Source organism: Poecilia reticulata, chromosome 11 (assembly GCF_904066995.2).
Source record: "Poecilia reticulata chromosome 11, P_reticulata-male-v2, whole genome shotgun sequence".
Lineage (NCBI taxonomy): Eukaryota > Metazoa > Chordata > Actinopteri > Cyprinodontiformes > Poeciliidae > Poecilia > Poecilia reticulata.
Window position 1 is genome coordinate 29958611 of NC_088840.1, and position 22888 is coordinate 29981498.

At 47.6% G+C, this 22888-nt stretch overlaps 3 protein-coding genes and 1 long non-coding RNA gene across 6 annotated transcripts; 2 read left to right on the plus strand and 2 right to left on the minus strand.

The window, feature by feature from the left end:
• The first annotated feature begins 308 nt into the window (after window positions 1–308).
• tfap2e (transcription factor AP-2 epsilon) lies at window positions 309–9185 on the plus strand. Of its 2 annotated transcripts, none has more exons than XM_008423024.3 (7): window positions 309–1178; window positions 2251–2691; window positions 3650–3704; window positions 4930–5155; window positions 6907–7025; window positions 7726–7864; window positions 8472–9185. In XM_008423024.3, the coding sequence occupies exons 1-7, from the start codon at window positions 948–950 to the stop codon at window positions 8725–8727; spliced, it is 1467 nt and encodes a 488-aa protein (XP_008421246.2). In that variant the 5' UTR covers window positions 309–947; the 3' UTR covers window positions 8728–9185. The 2 variants fall into 2 exon arrangements, with proteins under 2 accessions (XP_008421246.2, XP_008421247.1); XM_008423025.3 differs by lacking the exon at window positions 309–1178 and adding an exon at window positions 1236–1719.
• A 2274-nt stretch (window positions 9186–11459) lies between these two features.
• On the minus strand, window positions 11460–20485 carry psmb2 (proteasome 20S subunit beta 2). 2 transcript variants are annotated; one of them, XM_008423028.3, is made up of 6 exons: window positions 20264–20485; window positions 18980–19102; window positions 18832–18902; window positions 12191–12353; window positions 11709–11758; window positions 11460–11634 (listed from the first exon to the last, which is right to left on the minus strand). In XM_008423028.3, exons 1-6 carry the CDS (start codon window positions 20352–20354, stop codon window positions 11533–11535), a joined length of 600 nt encoding a protein of 199 aa, XP_008421250.1. In that variant the 5' UTR covers window positions 20355–20485; the 3' UTR covers window positions 11460–11532. The 2 variants fall into 2 exon arrangements, with proteins under 2 accessions (XP_008421250.1, XP_008421251.2); XM_008423029.3 differs by lacking the exons at window positions 18832–18902; window positions 18980–19102; window positions 20264–20485 and adding an exon at window positions 14797–15105.
• LOC145553728 (uncharacterized) lies at window positions 14300–14855 on the minus strand. The gene is made up of 2 exons (XR_014089766.1): window positions 14733–14855; window positions 14300–14631 (listed from the first exon to the last, which is right to left on the minus strand). It is a non-coding gene; the product is annotated as an uncharacterized LOC145553728 (long non-coding RNA).
• Window positions 20486–20497: 12 nt separating the features above from the next.
• cdca5 (cell division cycle associated 5) lies at window positions 20498–21700 on the plus strand. Its single transcript, XM_008423027.3, has one exon. It carries the CDS (start codon window positions 20612–20614, stop codon window positions 21404–21406), a length of 795 nt encoding a protein of 264 aa, XP_008421249.2. The 5' UTR covers window positions 20498–20611; the 3' UTR covers window positions 21407–21700.
• Window positions 21701–22888: the final 1188 nt, after the last annotated feature.

Genomic DNA, 22888 nt, shown 5'->3' on the forward strand with positions numbered 1-22888 from the left:
GGTTCTGATGGTATAAAAACAGGAACCAGAACCTCCTTTTTAAAATAATTTATTTTGTAACTAAAACCATAAAACCAATCAGGTGACCGGCTGGGATCAGAACCGGAACATTCTGATGGGTTTGGACCGGGTTACACTCTGGTAGTTATGTTCCTCTTAAAAACATGTGTTTAAATTATAGCTTGATGTAAAATCTGTAATTTTATTTTTCAGGTTTTTTTCTTTTATGGTTTAATATAAACAGATCATTTCGGTTCCGGTCCAGTGACGTGATTCTGACTTCCTGGTTTTAATGTTTTGCTGCTTCGCGCTCCTCCTTTTTTCATCACCTGATGATGAATGACCCGGTTCGGTTCTTTCTCCAGAAGAACCGGTCCTGCTGCAGAGCAGCTTGAAAGAGAAAATGTTGAAGCTTTCAGACGAACCAGACCCAGAAGAGTTCTGGACCGGACCGAACCTTTGGACCGGACCGGACCGGACCGAGTTGTGGAGAAGCTGCTTCAGAAATGGGTCCAGATTCTGGAGCTGCCGAACTTTTCTGCTCCAGTTTCAACAGTTTTCCTTCCCACCGGCAGCAGCTGCTTCAGGATCCATCCCGTCCAGGACCGGAACCACTGGAGAATTTATCAAATACTCAATGAAAATGATTTAAGAGGAAAACTGGCTTCATTTCTTAAACTTTGATCTTGTTTTTCGTTTATTTCGTTGAAACATTTGGTTTGAAACCGGAACATTTATTAATGAATCACCGGAAGTTGGACGTTATTTTCTCCTGACGCTTCAGCTTCCGGTTTAGTTTTAACCAGAAATTTGCTTTAAAACTTATGGATTTTCCTCCGAACTGGATCAGAACAAATTTCTGGTTTTCTCAATGTTTGATGTTTTTGTGGAGAATCCTCAGAGGTTCTACTGGACCTTCAGAACCGGTTCTGGTGTAAGGCAGTGGGATGGTCTCTGCTGAAAAGTTTTCGCCCCCCCCCCCTCCTCCCCCCATCCAGTCAAACTCCTGCTGCTCCTCTCCAGCTAACTCACTCCTCTCTGCACCTTCAGCCCGTCTCCTCCTCTTCCTCCTCCTCCTCCTCTTCCTCACTTTAACCCCTGCGCTGCAGCCACGCACCGAACCGCACCGAACCGCACCGGACGGCAGGATGCTGTGGAAGTCCCGGACCAAAGCCGAGGTAACCCCCGCCGCTCTGACTGGTTCCGCTGGGTCCAGCCGGGTTCTCCGATTATTTTGGGATTTATTTGTCATCATAAAATCTGCAGGAAAAACTGGAGTTTTATTCTGAAAATGTACTTTAGAGAAAATATTTTTACATAATGTGTTTATTTTGTGAATCGTTGCGTAAAGTCACTTAAAGTAATATTGAAGGAAGAAGCGGTTCCGTTTGGACCGGCGTGTCCCTTTAAGACCCGCCGACCCCTCCCCTCTTCCCGCCGGGAGCGCGCGCGCCCTATAAGTAGCGCGCTCATGGAGCGGCCGCTCGAGTCCGTGTGTGTTCCGTGCGCGCGTGCGTCTCCGGCAGCAGCTTCCTCTCCAGCTCGGAACCGGACAGGTGTACGGCGAGCGGCAGCGGACACTTTTCAATTGATGGAGCGCTGAGGGGCGCGGGCCACACCTGGACACACCTGAGCGTCACCGGAACCTGCGCGTGCTCAGCGAGTCTCGTCCCGGGTCTGCGGAGCGTCCAGATGTTGATCCACACATACTCAGCCATGGTGAGTCAGGGCGCGGGGCTGTGCGGGGCTGCGCGGGGCTGTGCGGGGCTGTGCGGGGCTGTGCGGGGCTGCGGCTGCGTTCAGACTCTTTCATTAAACTCCAGATTGCGCAGTTTGCGGCGGCGCTCTGCGGGGTTGGATCCAGTTTGGCTGTTAGGAGAAACTTGCGTGGATGTGACCGGAGTGACCGGGTTTGGCGTGGCCTGGTTTGGCTGCGGAGCATCGACCCGCATCGACCCGCCTGACCCAGCTGCAGAAAGCCGATGCGGCTGGATGTGTGAACGCACTTTCTGTTGCGTTTACCACGCAGGTCACCCCCGCGGCCCCCCGCAGTGGTGCATTAGCTGTCCTGACCTCTGACCTCTGACTCCACAGGCTGCTGCTGTCACCATCACTTCAACCTGAAATTATTTAATTGACTTTTAAAAGTGATTTTATGTTTAAAATAGTTAATAATTCCAGTATTGACACGTCTTGGGTAAACGTTAGTCTGGGCTCTTGCGGGTTTTCTCATGCGGGTCTCTCCTCCAGGAGCGGGCGGACGGACTCAGCTCCTCTCCGGGCGGCCGCCTGTCGCAGCTCTCCTCCCTGAACCAGGCCGCCTACTCCGCGGCTCCACCGCTCTGCCACACGCCGGCCTCGGATTTCCAGCCGCCCTACTTCCCGCCGCCCTACCCGCAGTCCTCGCTGCCGTACTCCCAGAGCCAGGACTCGGCCTACTCGCACCTGCCGGAGCCCTACCCCTCCATCAACCCGCTGCACCAGCACCAGCAGGCGGCCTGGCACTCCCAGAGGTCGCGCTCGGAGGACGGCGGCCTGCTGTCGCAGTCGCACCGGGCGCTGAGCCTGGACCCCCGGCGGGAGTACGCCGCCGTGCCGCGGCTCCTGCACGGGCTCGGGGAGGGCGCGGCGGCGCTGGGGGACGGAGCCCTGGGGATGCACCTGGGACACCACGGCCTGGAGGAGCTGCAGGTGACCCGCTGCTGCCTCAAACCCGGAAACTTTGATTATTTAAGCATCATTTATTTAGATAAAAAATAAAATTAACTGCATTTTAAAAAGGCCCGTGGCATTATTTTTACTTTGCTTTAAAAATGTATAGTTAAAAAAATATATATATATTTAAATGTTTTATCAGCAGTTTTCTGTTTAATTTTAATTCAGTTTCTGATTTTTATTATTTTGTAATAATAATATTTATTTTATTTCAGTTTCCTAAAATCCTTCAGGCCTTTAGAACGGATTTTTAATGCGAGATAAAAATTAGCTTCGGTTTAAAATAACATTTAAAATATTTCCTAACATCTTGGAATTATTATTTATCTGGACCGTAAATGTTGATCAAGTCTCTTGTTGTTTTTTTTATTTTTTTGTCGTAAATAAAAACATTTTCTTTGGGAAATCAAGTCCCGCACGCAGCTGCGGCGCTTCCCGCCGTGGCGCAGCTGAACGGCACTTTGTGCAGTTTTTTTGTTTTTGGCGCAGTCGGCCTCCTGCAGCAGGTGCAGCCGCAACAGAAACACGGCGAGACGAATCGATGCCCACGCGGCTCCACGCGGCTCCACGCTCCGTGTTGACACGAAGCTCTGATTAATGACGTAAAGTCACGACGTTACTTTAATATCCTAATTAAATCTCACAAATAAATATACAGTTTTCCTTCTGATTAGTTTTGTCAAGTTGCGCAGAAATACAATTTGAATATTAGTTTAAAAAAAATTAATCGCTATTTATATTATTATTTTTGCAAAAATCAATTACATTTCAGAATCAAATTTTACTTTTTATAGTGAGGCGATCTTTGACCTCAGACAGCGTGCACGCGGGTAGATGACACTAACCGTGTGTGTGTGTGTGTGTGTGTGTGTGTGTGTGTGTGTGTGTGTGTGTGTGTGTGTGTGTGTGTGTGTGTGTGTGTGTGTGTGTGTAGGGGATGGAGGAAGGATCCGCCCTGGGCATCCTGGACCACTCTGTCATTAAAAAAGGTAAGAGGACAGAGGACTCTTCTGCGCATGCGCGCAGCACTATAATTGTGTTCAACATGCTGGGGGGGATTTCTGTGTTTCAGGGCTCCAACACAAGTCCCACTAACACACACACGCGCGCACACAGACGTGCACGCGCACTATAAATAATTCTGTTTTGCTTTTTCATTTGAAGTCAAGAAGTCTAACACTGAGCTGCAGCCCAGAGGCACAGATTGTTAATGAACTGTTCATGGTCATATGAGAGAGAGGGTGTGTGTGTGTGTGTGTGTGTGTGTGTGTGTGTGTGTGTGTGTGTGTGTGTGTGTGTGTGTGTGTGTGTGTGTGTGTGTGTGTGTGTGTGTGTGTGTGTGTGTGTGTGTCTAGGGGAGAAAAGCGCAGGGAATGTGGTAAAAGGGGAGTTGTGGATAAATTTACAGAGGCTGATGGTCTAAAATCACCGTCAGCAACACTGAGGCCGATTAGAAAACCCAACCTGCTACTGGGGGGCAGGTGAGGGGGCAGGTGAGGGGGGCAGGTGAGGGGGTGAGGGGGGGGGCGGAGAGTAAGAAGAGGGGTTCTGCCGATTCTGGATTCGTTGCGTTTCTGTCTCTGGTTCGGAAACGGAGCTGATAAAAACACCTGGAGGCGTTTCGTTCCCACCTGGCCGTGACGCACGGCGGGGGGCGTGGCTTAGTGGAAAGTACTTCTGGGTTTTCACCGGAACCAGAAGGAACCGGCTGAGAAATGAGAAACTAAACAGATAAAATTTTTGGGTTTTAAAATAATTTCCTCAAATGAACAGAAACAGAATCTAAACTGATTTATTAAATGAAGATGTGAAAAGTAAGTACACCCCCAGAAAGTAAGTACACCCCCAGAAGTATTTGGCTTTGGGATCAATGAAGTGTTTTTGATTTTGAAGTGACTGGTCATCATCCGGTCAGCACAACGTCAGGGCGGGAAAACCTGCTGCTGCACAGGGTCAAAGGTCATCTCCATTCAAGATTATTCACAACATAATAACAGTAAAAAATAAATAAAATTAATTAAAATGAAAAAAATGGTTTTAGGTAAAATAAATATAAAAATACAGTTGAAAAATATATATCTTAAAATAAGGTGAATATTTTACAAAGTAGTGAAATTTAAAAACCTTTAAAAAAGGAAAGAAATTGTTTAAAATGAAAATAAAACTAATGAAACATTGTTAGCTTTAGCCGTTCCTGACCGTCTGCTCCGTCAGTCCCCTCCAAGCTGACCGGCTCCGTCCTGTCCGCGCTGTCCATCGGGAAGGACGGCCTGAGCGTCGGCGCCGTGTCCAACCCGGCCGAGGTGTTCTGCTCCGTCCCGGGACGCCTCTCCCTGCTCAGCTCCACCTCCAAGTACAAGGTGACGGTGGGCGAGGTGCAGCGCCGCCTGTCTCCGCCCGAGTGCCTCAACGCCTCGCTGCTGGGCGGAGTCCTGCGCAGGTGAGCTGGGGGGGGCGGGGCTTATCATTCTGACTCCATGTTCAGAAGTTAGCGGCTAAATCTGGAAGAAACGGAAAGTATTACATTTTCCAGGTTACCTGAACGCATCACGCTGAAACGGATCTAAATGGGGATCAGTGAAAACCTTGTTAAAAGAGGAAAATGGGCTCAAACTAAACATTTAATTTAGCAAGAAGCTAAATTAAATGTTTAGTTTGAGGCTCTGAAGCTTCCAAATAAACGATGGAGAAAATTAACCCGCATTTTCCCTCCACATGTTTAATAATCCAGATTGTTGCTGAAATTTTTGACTGATCTTGCAAAGCGGCTCCGTCTATCTGCTGGAATGAGCTGAAACAGAACCTGGACTGACCTGGTCCGACAGAGCAGAACCTGGACTGACCGAACAGAACCTGGACTGACCCGGTCCGACAGAGCAGAACCTGGACTGACCCGGTCCGACAGCAGAACCTGGACTGACCCGGTCCGACCGAGCAGAACCTGGACTGACCCGGTCCGACAGAGCAGAACCTGGACTGACCCGGTCCTGGACTGACCCGGTCCGACCGAGCAGAACCTGGACTGACCCGGTCCGACCGAGCAACAGAACCTGGACTGACCCGGTCCTGGACTGACCCGGTCCGACAGAGCAGAACCTGGACTGACCCGGTCCGACCGAGCAGAACCTGGACTGACCCGGTCCGACAGAGCAGAACCTGGACTGACCCGGTCCTGGACTGACCCGGTCCGACAGAGCAGCAGAACCTGGACTGACCCGGTCCGACAGAGCAACAGAACCTGGACTGACCCGGTCCGACCGAGCAGAACCTGCAGCTGAAATCCAGATGGTTCTGGATGAAAATCCTCTAATCCAGCAGCTTCTCGTCACATGACCTCCTTCCTCACGTCTCCATGAGGCATTTTTCTCTCAGATCTGCGAACTGAACCTGCGGCTCCGACCGGAACCCAGAACTGGGTCATGGGACTGAATCACAAGAGAAGAAGAAGTTTAATGAAGCAGCCTGAGGAAAGCGGCGCCGCTTCGCTCTGAAACGCTTCAAAGACGCGAAAACCCAGAAATCTGAAATTAAATCTCTAATCAGATCGATAAAAATTTCACACAAACTAAAAAATCAATCAATAAAATAAAAAAACTGAATTCTGGATGATTTGATATTTTATTAATGAAGCAATTTAAAAACATCAGAACCATGAAGACAGATGACTGAATGATGAATATATCAGCAGTAAAATAAATACTGAATGTCTGAATAAATATAAATAAATTAAATGTACAGAAACTGGAGCTGCAGCTTCAAGCGGATGAATCAACGCGGATCTGTGCAGAAATCAGGATCTATTTGTCCTGGAGGAGGAATACGCCACCAAAACCCAGGAGTGAGACAAAAAGGGACATACAGAACTTCATGGACCCACCAAGGACCTCTTTTCCTGCAGAACCGGGCCAGAATTGGGTCTGAGAAATTCAAAAAACAAAAAAATTTTTTTGTTGTTGTAAAAATGCTAAATTATAGATTATATAAACAGAAGCTGAGGAAAATAAAAGAGAAGCTTGAAGAGAGAAACTATCAGAGGTGACATGAGACAGATTTCAGCCTCTCTCTGTTTGGCTCACACACACACACACACACACACACACACACACACACACACACACACACACACACACACACACACACACACACACACACACACACCCCGTTCTGAGCGCGCTCAGTGTCGTCCCTCAGGGCCAAGTCGAAGAATGGTGGCCGCTGTCTGAGAGAGCGTCTGGAGAAGATTGGGCTGAACCTGCCCGCCGGGCGACGCAAGGCCGCCAACGTCACTCTGCTGACATCTCTGGTGGAGGGTAGGCACACACACACACACACACACACACACACACACACACACACACACACACACACACACAGTGACCTGCATACACTGACAGAAACTCTCAGAAAGCTGTCCCTGCTTCAGCACACATGAACAAACAGGGATGACTGATGGCTGCAGGCGTGCACACACACACACACACACACACACACACACACACACACAGTCTGTGTGTGTGTGTGTGTGTGTGTGTGTGTGTGTGTGTGTGTGTGTGTGTGTGTGTGCACGGTGTCACTGCAGAGACAAAGTAACACATTCCACCAGCTGCATACTGGTGAACTGGGATTCCTCTGCTCCAGTTCAGTTCACTGATTCAGACCTAGTTCATGTTCATAGTTCACCATCACATGTAAAATGATGCTTGGATATAAAATCTGCAGGTCTGGATGAATGTGTGAATCTGGAAAAACATCCAGAAACTCTTCATTTCCAGGAAGATTCATCCAGAGCAGGAGTTGCTTCCTGCTCTGGTTCATCCTAAATTATTCTCATTTACTTTGACATTTCATAAAAGTTTAGTTGAACATAGTTTGACTAACTGGTAAAGCGCTAGCCTTAGCGTAGCTAATGTTTATAATTAGGTTTTTAGGATTAGCGCAGCTAGCTTTTCAGTTAGCGGTGCCCACCGCTGCAGGTTCGGTTAACTCTTCCTCCTCTTCCTGCTCCTGCAGGTGAGGCGGTCCATCTGGCCCGGGACTTTGGCTACGTGTGTGAGACGGAGTTTCCTGCCAGAGCCACGGCTGAGTTCCTGTGCAGGCAGAGCGACCCGGACCAGCTGCCGGCCAGACGCAGCATGCTGCTGGCCACCAAGTGAGTCCCTGACTGGACAGAGCGAAGGTTTTCACAGCAGCAGGTCAATCATTTGCCCACAAAGCTCCAGTTATTCCACACTGTAAATGCCCCAAATAAATACGACCCAGGGCATTCTGGGTAAACACAACCAACGCTAACATGCTAGCCTAGCGCTAGCAGCAGAAATGGCTCCTGGTCTTTAGCCTAAAGAGAAATCCTCCAACCGCTAAAATCCTCCATCTTGTTTCCATCTGGTGAAGAAGGAAGTTGCTCTCAGTGTCTTCAGAGGTTTCTGTGTCGTTTCCTTCAGTGGTTCTTGGTGCAGCGCCCCCACAGGCCAGGAGGGGAACAGGCTGGATTGACTCAGAGCAGCTGGAGGTGGAGCAGATGTTCTGGTTCAAACAGATGGTTCTACCGGACCACCAGGTAGAAAATGATGGTCCAGTAGACCGTCAGGTATTTTAGTCATTCCAGCTAACTGGTGGGAAATTGAAGCGGTTCTGCTTCAGGAGCAATCAGAACCAGAACTTCTTCTGAATCAGGATCAGATCTCTGGTTAGTTTGAGGAAACCCATCATGGCTCCTACCTTCCTGTTTGCTGTGATCTCCTCTCTCCTCTCTGCAGGGAGATCTGTAAGGAGTTTGTGGACCTGATGACCCAGGACCGCTCCCCTCTGGGCGGCAGCCGGCCCACGCCCTGCCTGGAGCCCGGCATCCAGGGCAGCCTGACCCACTTCAGCCTGCTGACACACGGCTTCGGCACGCCGGCCATCTGCGCGGCGCTGTCGGCCTTTCAGAGCTACCTGATGGAGGCCGTCAAGCTGCTGGACAAGGAAGGAGGGAAGGGTCACCACGACAAGGAGATGAAGCACCGGAAATGAGGAGAGGCCCGGAGCCACCTCCACCCTCAGGACCAGACTCTACCTGCCAGCAGGCTCCTCCCACTGAGGGGCGGGGCTAATGATACATGTACTGTAGGAACACCTGATGGCGCCGCATGGACCTCTGACCTCCCGGTGGGGAGGTTCTGGTTTATTCCTGTTTCTGTGGACTCTCCAAGCCCCTCCCACCCACTCCCACACCTGAAGGCTCTGAATCCATATCCGACCCGGTTCTGGATCTACAGGAGTCTGTTCAATCTGTAGTCCTCCGCAGGAAGTGCTCATGGGAAATGGAGTCCTCTCAGTTACAGGAGATTTTTTATTTTCAGGTGTTCGTAACTTAAAGTAACAGAAATCATTTTGTACTTTCAGTGTGTGTTTATTATTATTATTATTGTTACTGTTATTGTATTACAACATAAATGTAATATATTATTAAAGAATTAAGAACTCGTTCATTCAGGAGGTTAAATCTTCTGCAGACTCTAAGTTGACGTTTCTACAACTCAACACTGATTGGCTACAGAAACATCATTTTATATTTATTTTTTATTTGAGTTTAATTTCTTAGGTTAGTTTCATATTACTTCAGTAACCAAAACAGATTTTTTTTCAATGTAACGTCAAGGTATCATCACCGGCTATGGAACTACATTGGGGCCAAAAAGTTTGTTCGAAAGAAACAAAAATTGAAATAGAAAAAAAAAATAATTGAAACTGAAAACAGTTTTAAATAGAAATAGAATAGAAAAACAATTACCTGAAAGTTTTTTAAACTGAAAAGAAAAAACATTGAATCTGACAAGAAGTTTCATTTTTTTCAATTTGAAAGTTTAAAAAAAAAAAAAAAATTGTTTAATTTTATTTTTTATTTAAAAAAAAAGAAAAGTAAATAAACTTTATGGCAGCGGTTTCCAAAGTGGGTCCTGGTTCCCCGGCATCCTGCATGTTTCAGTTGGAACAGCCTCCCCAGCAGGTCGGTGCTCTGCTCGGGCCTCTAATCATCCATCATTTAAAACACGCAGGACGTCCAGGACCCACTTTGGACCCTCCTGCTTCATGGCCTCAATTCAGCTGCACTGATGCTCTTATTGTGAAATGTAAGCAGGAGAACTTATGGGGATAATGAAGGACCGGCTGACAGAATCTACCTTTAGATTTATAAAACACTGAGCTGGTGAAGCTAGTTAAATAAATACACGTCGGTCAGATTAACGGTATTTAAAAACAAGATGAATGACGGATGTTAATTTGGTCCAATCGGGTGTGATTAATTAAAACTTTTATTGTGAAAGGCCTGCTTCGTGGAGTTCAGCGGATCTTCCGGATCCAGATCTCGTCCCGTCTGAAGTTCCCGGGAATCTTGGAAGGTTCTCTGTGGTCCAGTTCTTCCCAACGGGGAACCAGAACCTGCTGTTTAAATAACCTGGATCCATTTAGAGCGGATCATTTGGCTCCGTGTTGTTCCCTTTACCTGAAGATCCAGCGTGGAGTTCCTCAGGGCTCCGTGGAGTTCCTCAGGGCTCCGTGGAGTTCCTCAGGGCTCCGTGGAGCTCCGTGGAGTTCCTCAGGGCTCCGTGGAGCTCCGTGGAGTTCCTCAGGGTGGAGCTCCGTGGAGTTCCTCAGGGCTCCGTGGAGCTGCGTGGAGTTCCTCAGGGCTCCGTGGAGCAGCGTGGAGCTCCGTGGAGCTGCGTGGAGTTCCTCAGGGCTCCGTGGAGCTGCGTGGAGTTCCTCAGGGCTCCGTGGAGCTGCGTGGAGTTCCTCAGGGCTCCGTGGAGTTCCTCAGGGCTCCGTGGAGTTCCTCAGGGCTCCGTGGAGTTCCTCAGGGCTCCGTGGAGCTGCGTGGAGTTCCTCAGGGCTCCGTGGAGACGTCACCCCGCTGTTCTCCGTAACTTCACCCGAACGTCTCGCTCCTCCACCCATCTGCTCGTCTCCCGCCTCACTTTATTTAACCAAGACGAGACTTTCAATCACTGCTTTCCAGGGAAAACACACACACACACTCCTCCTGTTTCTACCTGCCGCTCCCCCCTCCCCCACCCGTTTCTGACACTCAGCGGGCCGCTCGGCGCCTGCAGGCAAACATATGCTGCTCTTCCCGTCAGATTCCGCTGCGTTTCATGTTTATTAATCATCTGTCTGCGACTCTCTCTCTCACACACACACACACACACACACACACACACACACACACACACACACACACACACACACACACACACACCTTCGGCTGGTTCGGGCCCAGTTACTGGTGTTAAACTGGTTCCGGCTGCAGCAGCCAGGTCCAGTTCAGAACTTCACAGGAAACCAGTTTTACTCTGAGTGGAAAAAAAATCTAAAAACTCAACAATTTTTTTTTAGAGAGTAGAAATAAGTTTGAGTTCATAGTTAAGTTGAAATTTCAAGAATAAAAATCATAATTTCGTGAATTGGTCTCAACTTTAGTGATAATTCTGAATCATAATTATGAGAATAAAAATCTATTTTAACATTTTAAGTCATAACTGGGGATAAAAGAACTAAACACTAATTTTATTAATGGAATGTTTCAAAACTCATAACGTGCTGCATTCACTGAACCTCAGATTTCTCAACATCTCTGGTCAACGATGACAGTTATTTACATTATTTAGCCTCATGAACCGGGTCAGAACCAGAACCCACACCGGATCAGACATGCAGCCAGGCTGACGAGTCGATCCCAGATGGAAAGCAGGAGGAAGAGGAGCAGCTGGTGTGTCCAGGGATTTTTATTGGAACAGAAACAGAACAAAAGGTAAAAAAGTGGATCTGGGTTCTGGTGGATCACTTGGCGATCAGCGTGATCTTCTCCATGTCGTGGATTCCATCTTTGTCGATCAGACGCACGTTGAAGGAGGGAAGGTTGAGGATGAAGCGTTTGTTCAGCTGGAGGAGGAAGAGGAGCAGTTAGCATGATGCTAACAGAACCGGCTAGCTCTGGTCCAGAACGGTTTGCTCACCTCTTCAACGCATTTCCTCAGCAGCTCCACGGCCTCGTCCCGGCTCAGGTCTGCAGCACAACAGAACTTTCTTTAACAGAACCACAGCCCAACACGAACTCAGCCCCGCCGGGCCAGAACCACCCCGTAACGAAGCTGGTACCAGTCAGGGTTCATCTCAACAGAACCTCCAAGTACCAGGCAGACCCAGTCGGGTCCAAACTGCATGCAGATTTATTTAACAGAAGCCGGAGCAGACGGGTCCGGACAGGCGGTTCCCCCACCGGGTCAAAGGTCAGGATGACGGGAAGAAACAGAACGGCTCGGTCCAAACATTACAGAACCGGACCTCCAACGATTTAATTACTGTAAATGTTTGTGGAGGTTCTGTTGCTCAGATTTACGTTTATTCCCTTAAATTATTTTTATTCCAGCTTTTTGCAGCTTTTAGCCTCAGAGGTTCAGCCTGTTGCTCTCCATGCTGAGCGCCGCTCTGCTCCTACCTGGTCTGTAGTACCGGTCCAGGATGGACAGGGTCAGGAACGCTCCGTATCCGTGGGCGGCGAACGGCGCCTTGGCCAGCGAAGCCATGTAGTCCATGTAGAAGAGGCCCGGCCCGTCGGACTCGTCGTGTCCGGCCAGCAGCAGGTTGACGTGGTACGGAGTCTGCAGGACGGACGGACAGCAGGATTAGGGAACAGCAATAACTCAACTAGACCAGCAGAGGAAGAAACTGAGGTCATGTTGGGGTCAGAACATTCACAGAACCGGACCAGAACCGGGTCAGACGTCAGGGTCTGACTGGGCTTTCCGGTTCCAGAGTCTCTGTTGGTTTGGAACGAATCACCCAGGCTGCAAAGATGTTTCATTAGATGTTGACGCTACGCATAGCTGCAGCTAACAGGAAGCAGAGGCTGCTAGCAGGAAGTAGAGGTTGCTAACAGGAAGTAGAGGTTGCTAACAGGAAGTAGAGGTTGCTAGCAGGAAGTAGAGGTTGCTAACAGGAAGTAGAGGCTGCTAGCAGGAAGTAGAGGTTGCTAACAGGAAGTAGAGGTTGCTAGCAGGAAGTAGAGGTTGCTAACAGGAAGTAGAGGTTGCTAACAGGAAGTAGAGGTTGCTAACAGGAAGTAGAGGTTGCTAGCAGGAAGTAGAGGTTGCTAACAGGAAGTAGAGGTTGCTAACAGGAAGTAGAGGTTGCTAGCAGGAAGTAGAGGTTGCTAACAGAAAGTAGAGGTTGCTAGCAGGAAGTAGAGGTTGCTAACAGGAAGTAGAGGTTGCTAGCAGGAAGTAGAGGTTGCTAGCAGGAAGTAGAGGTTGCTAGCAGGAAGTAGAGGTTGCTAGCAGGAAGTAGAGGTTGCTAGCAGGAAGTAGAGGTTGCTAGCAGGAAGTAGAGGTTGCTAGCAGGAAGTAGAGGTTGCTATCAGAAAGTAGAGGTTGCTAGCAGGAAGTAGAGGTTGCTATCAGAAAGTAGAGGTTGCTAGCTAGCATCACCAGACGCAGAAACCCGTTTCCATGTTTAGTTAACTCCATAGCCAGTCTTTTTTGACGCCGTCGTTTCCAATGTTATAAAACTTCAGGACATTTACATAAGTAATGTTAGCGACTCCCGGCTCCCCCTAGTGGTCTGGAGGACGTGTGTTTGGTGGAGAAAGGTTTCATATTTGCTATATTTTCTATTTTGCATGTTTTCTGTGGCTGCAGCGTTTTTTGAAGTTTTAATCATCAAAGTGTTTTCTGGGGTTGACGATGAAGAGGATCTTCCTCCTCCACTGATGGATCCACAGGAAGCTGAGGTGAGGATGGCGGTTTTCCTGCTTCCTGATTGGCTGAGTTCCCAGTAAACAGTAACTTGTTTTATGAGGTGAGGTGGGAGGGGTCAGAGGGCAGGAGGGATGCAGTGTGACATCTGCTGGGAGTCAGCACCCCCGTTGCTCTGCCGTCACCCCCCCTCCTCGTCACCCTGAGCCCTGGAGAAACGCCAGCGCTCATTAAAACTTCTGAACTCGCCCCCCTCCCCCGTTTCTGCTTTTAAATTACATCTCGTCTTCCTCATCTTCCTCATCGGGAGACGTTCTGGTTAAACGGAGCTGTAGGACGGGTCGCTGCAGTCAGAACCGCCTCAGAACTCCAGGTGGACCCGCCGGTCCCCTGCGGAGCTCTGAGTGTCTCCAACACACACACCGATCCCCAGGTGTGTGTGTGTGTGTGTGTGTGAGGGCGTGAACCCCCCAGCTGGCAGCCGTCTCTCCGGCTACACTAACAATAACACTTGGCAGCAGAACCAGCAGACCGGGCTCAGAGGGAACCAGCACCTTGTTAACCCGACACCTCCCCCCCACAGGGTGACACCTGAACACACCTGCAGAGTGAGGCTGCCGCTCCAGAACCGAACCAAGCTGTCCCGACCCGGTCCAACAGCCAGGCCATAAGGCGCTCCGGAACCAGAACCAGAAAGTTAAATTACTGTTGCTCTGTGGCGGTTCTGTTCCGCAGAACGGGTCAATGAGAACTGGGTCTGTGGATATTCCCCACACGTTTAATCTGACATTATGAGAAAATGTCAGAAATATCAGTTTAAAGTCAAAGAGAATAAAAATCACAATTACAAAAAATTATAATTCCAAGTTTTAGTCAGAATTTTGAGAATAAAAGTCAATAATAAAGAATAAAAATAAAGATTACAACATTAAAAGTCATAATTTTAAAGTAATTATAAAATCACGTTAATGACATAATTCTGACTTCCTGTTGGACTTTTTTCATGGATGAACTGGACCTTCATGCTGCGTTCACTGAACCTCAGATTTCTCCAACACGTCTCAGGTCAACAGTGACTGTTGGTCAGCTCTGCTGTAGTTAAACAGCCTCATTAACACGGGTCAGAACCAGAACCAGAACCCGATCAGATATCATCCATCTGAACATGCGAATCAGGAAGAAAGTTCTGGAACAGAAACAGAACCTCTTTAAAGTCTCTCCGGGTCCGATGAATAAAAAATGTTTGCTGCTGAGCGGTCCGGTCCGGTCCGGTCGCGATGAACACACCTGCAGTGAGGCTGGCTACAGAACGGTCACTACTTCCGGCCGGCGGCCATTAAAGGTTACCAACCAGGTTCAGTGAATCATCTGAAACGCTCCTCCTCGCCGGGCCCGGAGGCCCGGTTCTTTTACCGCCATTCCTCCTCAATCTGCTGAATTAATTGTTCATCTGCGCCGCCGCAGAGGCGCTGCCTGCAATATGGCGCCTCTAATTATTTGCGCCCGTTGCGGGCCTGTTATGGCGACTGTTTCATCAACCCATATGGGGGGGGGCTGCATCGACGAGGGAACTGCTGCTGAAGACGCTCCGTTTCTGCTTTATCAGAACCAGAACCTGAGCAAAGTCCAAACCGCTCCGTTTCTACCGCGGTTAGCTTCCCGAGGTGCGGCGCGAGACCTCAGGTGGTTCCCGCCGCTCTCTGAGCGCATGCGCAGCCCTCCAGAGGCTAGCCGAGTTGTTTATCCGGGCGGCAGAGCGAGGCGGCGCCGCCCGGCTCCGACCGGAGCGAACGACGCCTCTCTGCGGCCCGGAGCCTCCGGAGGCCCGGTGGGGGGTTAATCTGTAATCTGTCCTGCAGGAATAAAGTCTGGAGCTTCAATAACATGAAGCTGATGTTCAACTCAGCGGCTCGGAGGGGAAAGAATCACTGATAAACCATCAGAATTCAGATAAAATGATAAATAATAATCACATTTTAAAAGCAACAGAAACTGCAAATAAACTCAAAGGACTTTTAAACTCTCAACCAGCCATTTTATTTATTACAGTTTTGGTTACAGATACTTTATAATTCATTTTATGTTTTGTTTATTTGGATATTTAAAATGTCTCTCAGTACCAATGTTAAATCTTCATTAGAAATTAAAGTTTATTGATGTTGGACAATGAGTACTTGCATTATTATATTACTGTCAAATAATGTCAAAACAACAATATTGTTTATGGCAATAATTTCTGGAACAATTTATTGTCCAGCAAAACTTGTAATTGTGACCTGAGGGCCGTGTTTTAACCCCTTCCCCCCCGGATTATTATTTTCCTGTAAATATCCCGGGTTGTGCTTCCTGCTCTCACGATGGTCCCCCAGTCTTATTACGTTACTCTGTGCTCGCCCCCCTGATGTATCCTGTATTCTGAAGACCGAAACTTGACAGGTATGGACGGGAATATTTAATAAAAACTCTAATTTACTATAGGATCTAATTAAATCCTGGTTATTTGAGCTAATCAAAGGGAATAAACCTAAATAATTCCTCATTAATCTGCTAAAATAGTTGGAGACCTTCTTGGACCAGAGACTCAACATGTTTCTAAAGCCAATAATTAGCAAGCGTCTGGAGGAGGAAGAGGAGGAGGAAGAGGAGGAGGAGGAGGAGGGGATAGCTGGAGGAAGGTGTGGGAAGCAGCGGAGGAGCTTCGGTTTGTCTCCACTCCTGAGACGCTGCAGCGTAACGAGCATCTTCATCACCGTGAGGCACAGCAGCATGAATATCAATGATATCCTGCACAACACGCTCAGCCTTGACTGAACAAACTGATCCTGATCTTACAGGTCCCTGTGAGCCTCTCCCACACACACACACACACAGCGCCTCTGTGTGTGTTGTTGTCTGCTGCGCCCCTTGGGACCTCCTCCTCCTCCTCCTCCTCACCAGGCGGCCCCTCCTCCATGTGTCCCACATTCCCTCCTCTGCCTCACTAATTGTTTTTTGTAATTATTTTCACCCTCTGCTGTTGTGACAGGCCGCCGCTGCACCGCCGCAACAAATTAGCAACAGAATCGAGTCGCAGCGAGTCGGACGGATCAACTGGTGAGTCGGACGCACGCAGCAGATCAGAGTTCATCCTCCCACCCAGCCTCTCTCTGCCGTCACACTTTTTATGCACAACTCACTTTTTACCAACAGTTGGGACTTTGTGTAAAATGAAATAATTAGCAAATCATTTGCACCCCATATTTAGCTGCAGAAACATGTTCTGAGTGACAAACTGTTGGTTTGTTGGATTCCTGCAACACTTTGATTAAAACGTGTGAAATGATTCGTCTGCCGGCTCAAACTCTGATCCCCAGAAGATGCTGAACTTCCTGTGGGTCTGAGGCTCCGACAGGGAAAACCAGCCCTAAAAATAAAACCTGCTTCACACCAGATCCACTTTAAGAAACTTACTAATGACAGAAAATAGTTTCGAAAAGAGGCTTTTGTTTCAGCCATCCTGTCTGTGAGTTGGAGAATCTGGGCCAGCCTACAAAACTGTTTCATTTTCAGAAAATAAACTTAATACTACTGGAATAAACAATTTACCAAAATGTTTTAATGAGGACAAAAAGCTTCCAGTTATCAGAGTCTGACGTGAGCAGCTCAGTCTGGCTGGTTTTCCTCAGTTGTTCAGCTGCAGGTGATAATTTGTGTTAAAACTTATAAAAATCTGTTAAATCTGTCATCATGTTGTGACACATGAGTCAGATCATCTCCTCTATGAGCTGCTGTTGCTGTGTGAAGAAATGCAACAATCCTGACCGAAAACAACCAATCAGAGCCAGGAGGCGGGGCTTAGCGTTGTCAATCATCCTCATGTACATGCTGCTAAATGCGCTAATGGCGGAGAAACAACTCACCTTTCCAGGAAAACTATTAATCTGCCGTCATCAGTGGCTCTGCTAGCTAGTCTGACGGCTCATTAACTCAGGGGTCCCCAAACTTTTTCCTCTGAGGGCCACAGAACTTTTCCCTTCTCTGGTTGGGGGCCGGAGTCAGTTTGTAACAGAAACGTGTGACACGTTTATCACCTGCGCTGCCGGAAACTGTTGGGGGGGTTTGGGGGAGGGGGGGACGTGAAGACGTGTTTCTCGATTGATTTTTACCCAGAAAGCACATGGGCAAAAACCGTGAGTGAAACGGTCACTGGGACTGACTAGTATATATTCCATTGAGGGAAACCTGGAATGCGACGTTCATAACAAACACGTGTTCATCTGCTCTACCGCTAGCAAACAGCCGTACTGATTACATAACATAAAAGTCAAGCAGTTCCCTAAAAGTCCAACAGATGGCAGCAATGCGCCATGAAAAACAAAACACCCTCAGTTTACAGGACACACTTCCTGCTACAGAGCCCCCTGGTGGTTAAATACAATATATGAAAAAAAAAAAAATCTGAATGCTCTCTGGTCAGGGGGCCGAACCAAATGTGGAGGCGGGCCGGATCCGGCCCGCGGGCCGTAGCTTGGGGACCACTGATTAATGGATGAAGTCGATTTGTGGCCCCGCCCTACCGGAGGACAGAACTCGGTCCAGAGAAGGTTCTGGACGTGGAGATGATGTGTAAGTCTGCGAGCTCATGATGAGATTCGTCTCAGTTCTGTTAGAAAATGTTTGATTTGTTATTTTTCTGTGTTAAGAAGATAAAAACGTTGAAGCCGATTCCGTTTCAGACCCGATGGAGACGCCGCTGCTCGCCTCATCATCAGAACAGAACATGGCCGCTCTCCCAAACATCTGGTCCACATCTATTATGTACTTAGTCTTTTTTCTAATGATTAAAGCTGCAGAGAATGAAAACCAGGATATTAAGAAGGAAACTAATCATTTCTTCAGTAGATTTATTGTTGTGGATTTTCCTTTAAACAGAAGATTTAAAGGTCAAAAACATTTAAATTCATAACTGTTGAGACCAAATGGGTGTTAAATATTTTCTCACTCTGTTCTGGAGGATTTCATGTTGATGTTGAGTCATTAACACAGAACCTGAGAGTGAAAACTTCCTCTGCTGTGGATTCCAACGTGTGAAAATGTTTTTGTTTGGTGTGAAATAGAAGCTGTTCTACTAACGGTTTCCTTTTTGCAGATTTTTTGAATAACCAATAGTTTGTCTTTTGTTTTGCTCTTGATTTAAATAAAATCCCTTTTCCACTTTGTGATCCACAGCATTCAGTATTGAACTGAACCTAAACTCACTTCAATGATGTAAAACTCAGGTAAAATGCAGCATTCAGACTGCAGATGCTTTGAAAACTATCGGATGCGATTAGTTTAATTTTTTCAGGGTGAAAGGTCAGATTTGGGTGCGTTGGGCTGGTGGTGACCGTAGCGGTCAACTGCTTACCCGGCTCCGCAGATAGTCTGCCAGGTTCTTCCGGGTGAAGTTTGCTGCTGCTGACGGACTCAGTTCATAACCTGGAAATCAGAAGGAGGATGAAACACCAGCAGCGGATCTGAGCTGAGGACAGGAAACGGCGGCGGCGGCGGCGTACCGTTCCTCATCTTGTACAGCTGGACGTTTTTCTGGATGTACTCGGCGAACTGGACCGTGTCTCCCGCCTCGCCCACGCACAGCAGCAGGATCTTCTCACTCAGCTTGAACATCTTGTCGTAGTCTGAGAGACAGCAGAGCGACAAGACCGTTTGGGCTCAAGTTAATCAGAACCAGAACCTGTCAGGGAACACCGAGGCCGGAAAACCAGGAAACGTTTCTGTCGCACCATTTCTGCAGTAACTATCCCTCCCTCATCTGTTGCCAAACACTGCAGCAATGCATTTCACTGTCCTTCAGATATCAGAGAGACAGAGTCGTGATGTGAAAACTACATGAACAGCAGTCGACTCTTCTACAAGCGACTGACTGCAGGCTCCAACAGAGCAGATAGCCTGACTAACCAACAAGCTGGTTATATTGGTGTTAACCTGTAAGGAACGGAGGAAATGCTGTGAGCTGCAGCTGCTTTATTTTTATTCAGTTATTAAACTGATAATCTCAACCCGACTCATTCTAATGCAGATTTATTAAAAACAGCTCAGCTGGGTATTTTATATCTGCTTTAAATTAAAGTCTAATGATGCAAATTTCAGCAAATAAAAGCTACTTTATAAAGACATGAAATAAAAAAAGTTAATTTCCAGAGAACATTCATGTGTTCAGTCCTGATTTAAAGAGAAAACATGAATATAAACTGACTGCCTTGTTTTCCCCTCACCAGTTCTCACCTCAGTGAAAGCTGCATTATTATTATTATTATATGTGGTTTTAAACTGAATTTGACTGATTATCATCAACCTGTTGTGATCAGGTGGTCTGAGTCTCTGATGGAGGAATAATCAGGAAAAGTCCTGGGCTGTTTTCATACAGTTTGCTTGTTTTCAACAGAAACCAGATCGAGTTGGATCTGAGAGAAGCTGCCACGACTTTCACTTTCATCATCCAGCCTGTTGGCGTTACACCTACAGGCCAGGTCGGGGTAAACGTAGCAAAAATCACCATAAAAATATGATTAAATATTAAGAGCCAGGAAAGTTTGGAGGATAAAATTAAAGAGCACAATAACAGTAATAAATCTGATGTTAACAGCGCCGTTAGCGCGATTTTTCCTCAGTTTTTCCCATTAAGTATAACAAAACGCTACAGTATATTACACAATAATAAAACCTTAAGACTCCAGTTATATTTTATAATAAGAGCATTAAAATGTATACACAGACCGAAACAAGACCCAAAACCACCGGCAGAGCAAATGCTAAGCTAAGCTAACAAGGTAGCATACCGTGTTTCATCTGAATAATGCTGCTGGCAGCAACATTATCAGCAGCGACGAGCACATAATCCGGTCCCTGAATCCCGATTAAATATTCCATGATGTCCAACGGGCGAAATGTCGATTATTAGAGGAAAACAGAGAAGATGAAGCCGCACTGGAGCTTCTCCTGTTCGGATTACACAGCAAAAGTTAGCCGGAGTTTAACTGTCGCAGCCTGAGTGCGTCATCAAGACGTGACCAGAAACATAGGGCGGGTAATTTTAAACGGATCGCTGTTGTGTTCGTCTCACTGAGCGGAATTCTTATCAGATTACCAGGAATATTAACCGAAATCTCACCGGGACAGAGCGCGGGATGAGCCAAGGGACCCCCCGCACCGTAATGGTGGAGGCGAACCACCTCCAAGGCTCGCAACGGAGACGATCTCCTCGGTTTAGTTCCCCTGGAGCTCTGCGGGAAAGCGAGACCAAGATGGCGCTGGGAGTGAAGCGGTCCATCACTGTGAGGAAGATCGCCCCCAGGAAAACCACTGCTCTGACCGGGAACAACAAGGAGAACACCCCCAGGAGGTCTCAGAACCTCAAGGAAACAAAAGGCTCAACCCCGGAACCCGGCTCGGACCGCTGGACCCCCACCTCAGCCGGGAAGAAGAGGCAGCAGGCCCCGGAACGCACACCCAGTGGCCCGTCCTCCTCAGCCGGGAGGAGGACGCAGCCGCAGCCCCACATACCGTCCCCCATCCTGCCCTCCTCTCCCCCGGCCGCCTCTCAGCCCGCAGATCCACGGGACTCGGTCTGGACCCAGAAGGTCCGCCGCTCCTACAGCAAGCTCAGCGACAGCTCGCTCCACAGCCCCGGGCACAGAGAGACTTTGTTCGGCTTCGAGAAGCTCAGCACCCCGGAGGTGGTCCGGAGCCGGGTGGAGCTCTCCCGGTCCTCCCTGGAGGTTTCTGGGTCATTCGCGTCTATGCTACAGGCCGAGGAATGCGGACCCGAACCGGACCCGAACATCCCTGGGGTGGCGGTGGTGAAGGAGAAGCGGAAGAAGCGGAAGGTGCAGCAGATCAACACCGAGGAGCTGGAGGTCCTGGCGGCCCAGATGAACGCGGAGTTCCGGGAGGCAGAGCAGTTCGAGCTGGTGGTGGAGTGACCGGGGGACGGACAGATTCACAACACCGGGGCTGAGCGGACTGCGGGGTCAAGCCGTTATAGAAACACCGGATGATCTAACTGAATGGACCGAACTGCAGCTTCCGGTTCTGTTCTTAACAGTTTATTCTCCAGGTTCTTCATTTAGTTTCTATCAGAACCAGAACCAGACTTCTGGGATATGGACTGTAAATACTGCCGCCATCTGAAAGACTCTTCTTCCGTGTTTTAGGATTATGAAGCTGGAATTACAGATTATCCAGGAGACGCTCTTATTAAACATATTATTCTTGGACTCTTGTCTGGATTTTCTGTGTGTTTGAATAAATCCAGAATGAAGAAAATCAGAACATCTGCTTGGAGACAGAGGGTTAGGGTTTTATCAGATTTATAAAAGGGTTTTCTTTATTTTAAATGCTAAATGTTTGTACATCTTTGGCTTAATTGCTGCTCTGAATATCTTCCTTTGGCTAATTCCTGTTTTTGTTTGTTCACTGCAGCTGATGATTGATTACTAAACTAGTTGATTATCTTAATAATCAATCCGATTAATCGTCTGAGCCATAAAGGTTAAAGGTTAAACGTTTCTCTGAAAGCTTCAATGTTGCATCGTTGGTGGATTCACCCAAAATATGAATAAACAAAAATCATCATATTTTGATTCAGAGGAGAGAGAAAACATCTGCAGGTGACAAATTTATTGAATAATCAAAAATCCATAAGAACCGTTAAAAGTTTAAGGCTTTTGATGTTTTTCCTGTCCAGGTGGAGCTTCAGACGTGAGCAGCAGGATTACCAGGGCAGATTATTTCCTCTGGTGGTTTAATGAAGCAGAAAACCGTAAAACGAGGACAAGTTGAGATTAAAACTAATAATTAGTCAATAAAATCAAATGAGTTTTTATTGCCAAAACAGAATCTAAAGGAAGTTATGAATAAACATCTGGAAAAAAGCGGGATTATTCCCAGATTGGCAGCCATTCCTCTGGGACGTTTATAGATTATTGATCGGTGGCGTTTATCAGTACAGAAGCCTTCAGTAACAAGGCAGTTCAAAGTGATTGACATGATAAAACAGATTGATCAAATATATTGATCAATGTCCCAGTTATCAGTCAAAGCAACTGGATTTTAGTTTATATTTAAAGAAACTCAGGGTTTTGGCTGTTTTTCAGTTTTCTGGAAGTTTGTTCCAGATCTGCGGTGCATAGAAGCTGAAAGCTGCTTCTCCATGTTTGGAGATGTAGAACTAGGTGGTGTAGAAGTGGGTGGTGTAGAACTGGGTAGAACCGGGTGGTGTAGAACTAGAAGTGGGTGGTGTAGAAGTGGATGGTGTACAACTAGGTGATGTAGAACTGGGTGGTGTAGAACTAGGTGGTGTAGAAGTGGGTGGTGTAGAAGTGGGTGGTGTGCTCTCTCTCTCTCTCTCTCTCTCTGGTTTAGTCAGAATCCAGAAGGAGTAAAAATTCCCCTAAAGTTGTTTT

Excerpts from the sequence above, each read along its gene's own strand:
- tfap2e (XM_008423024.3), top strand. The coding sequence starts at position 948 with ATGGTCTCTGCTGAAAAGTTTTCGCCCCCCCCCCCTCCTCCCCCCATC. Across the intron at positions 2,692-3,649 it reads ACGGCCTGGAGGAGCTGCAG|GGGATGGAGGAAGGATCCGC; the intron begins GTGACCCGCTGC and ends GTGTGTGTGTAG. Across the intron at positions 7,026-7,725 it reads GCTGACATCTCTGGTGGAGG|GTGAGGCGGTCCATCTGGCC; the intron begins GTAGGCACACAC and ends CTGCTCCTGCAG.
- psmb2 (XM_008423028.3), bottom strand. The coding sequence starts at position 20,354 with ATGGAATATTTAATCGGGATTCAGGGACCGGATTATGTGCTCGTCGCT. Across the intron at positions 18,903-18,979 it reads GCTGTACAAGATGAGGAACG|GTTATGAACTGAGTCCGTCA; the intron begins GTACGCCGCCGC and ends TCTGATTTCCAG. Across the intron at positions 12,354-18,831 it reads CAGACTATCTGCGGAGCCGG|ACTCCGTACCACGTCAACCT; the intron begins GTAAGCAGTTGA and ends TCCGTCCTGCAG.
- cdca5 (XM_008423027.3), top strand. The coding sequence starts at position 20,612 with ATGAGCCAAGGGACCCCCCGCACCGTAATGGTGGAGGCGAACCACCTC.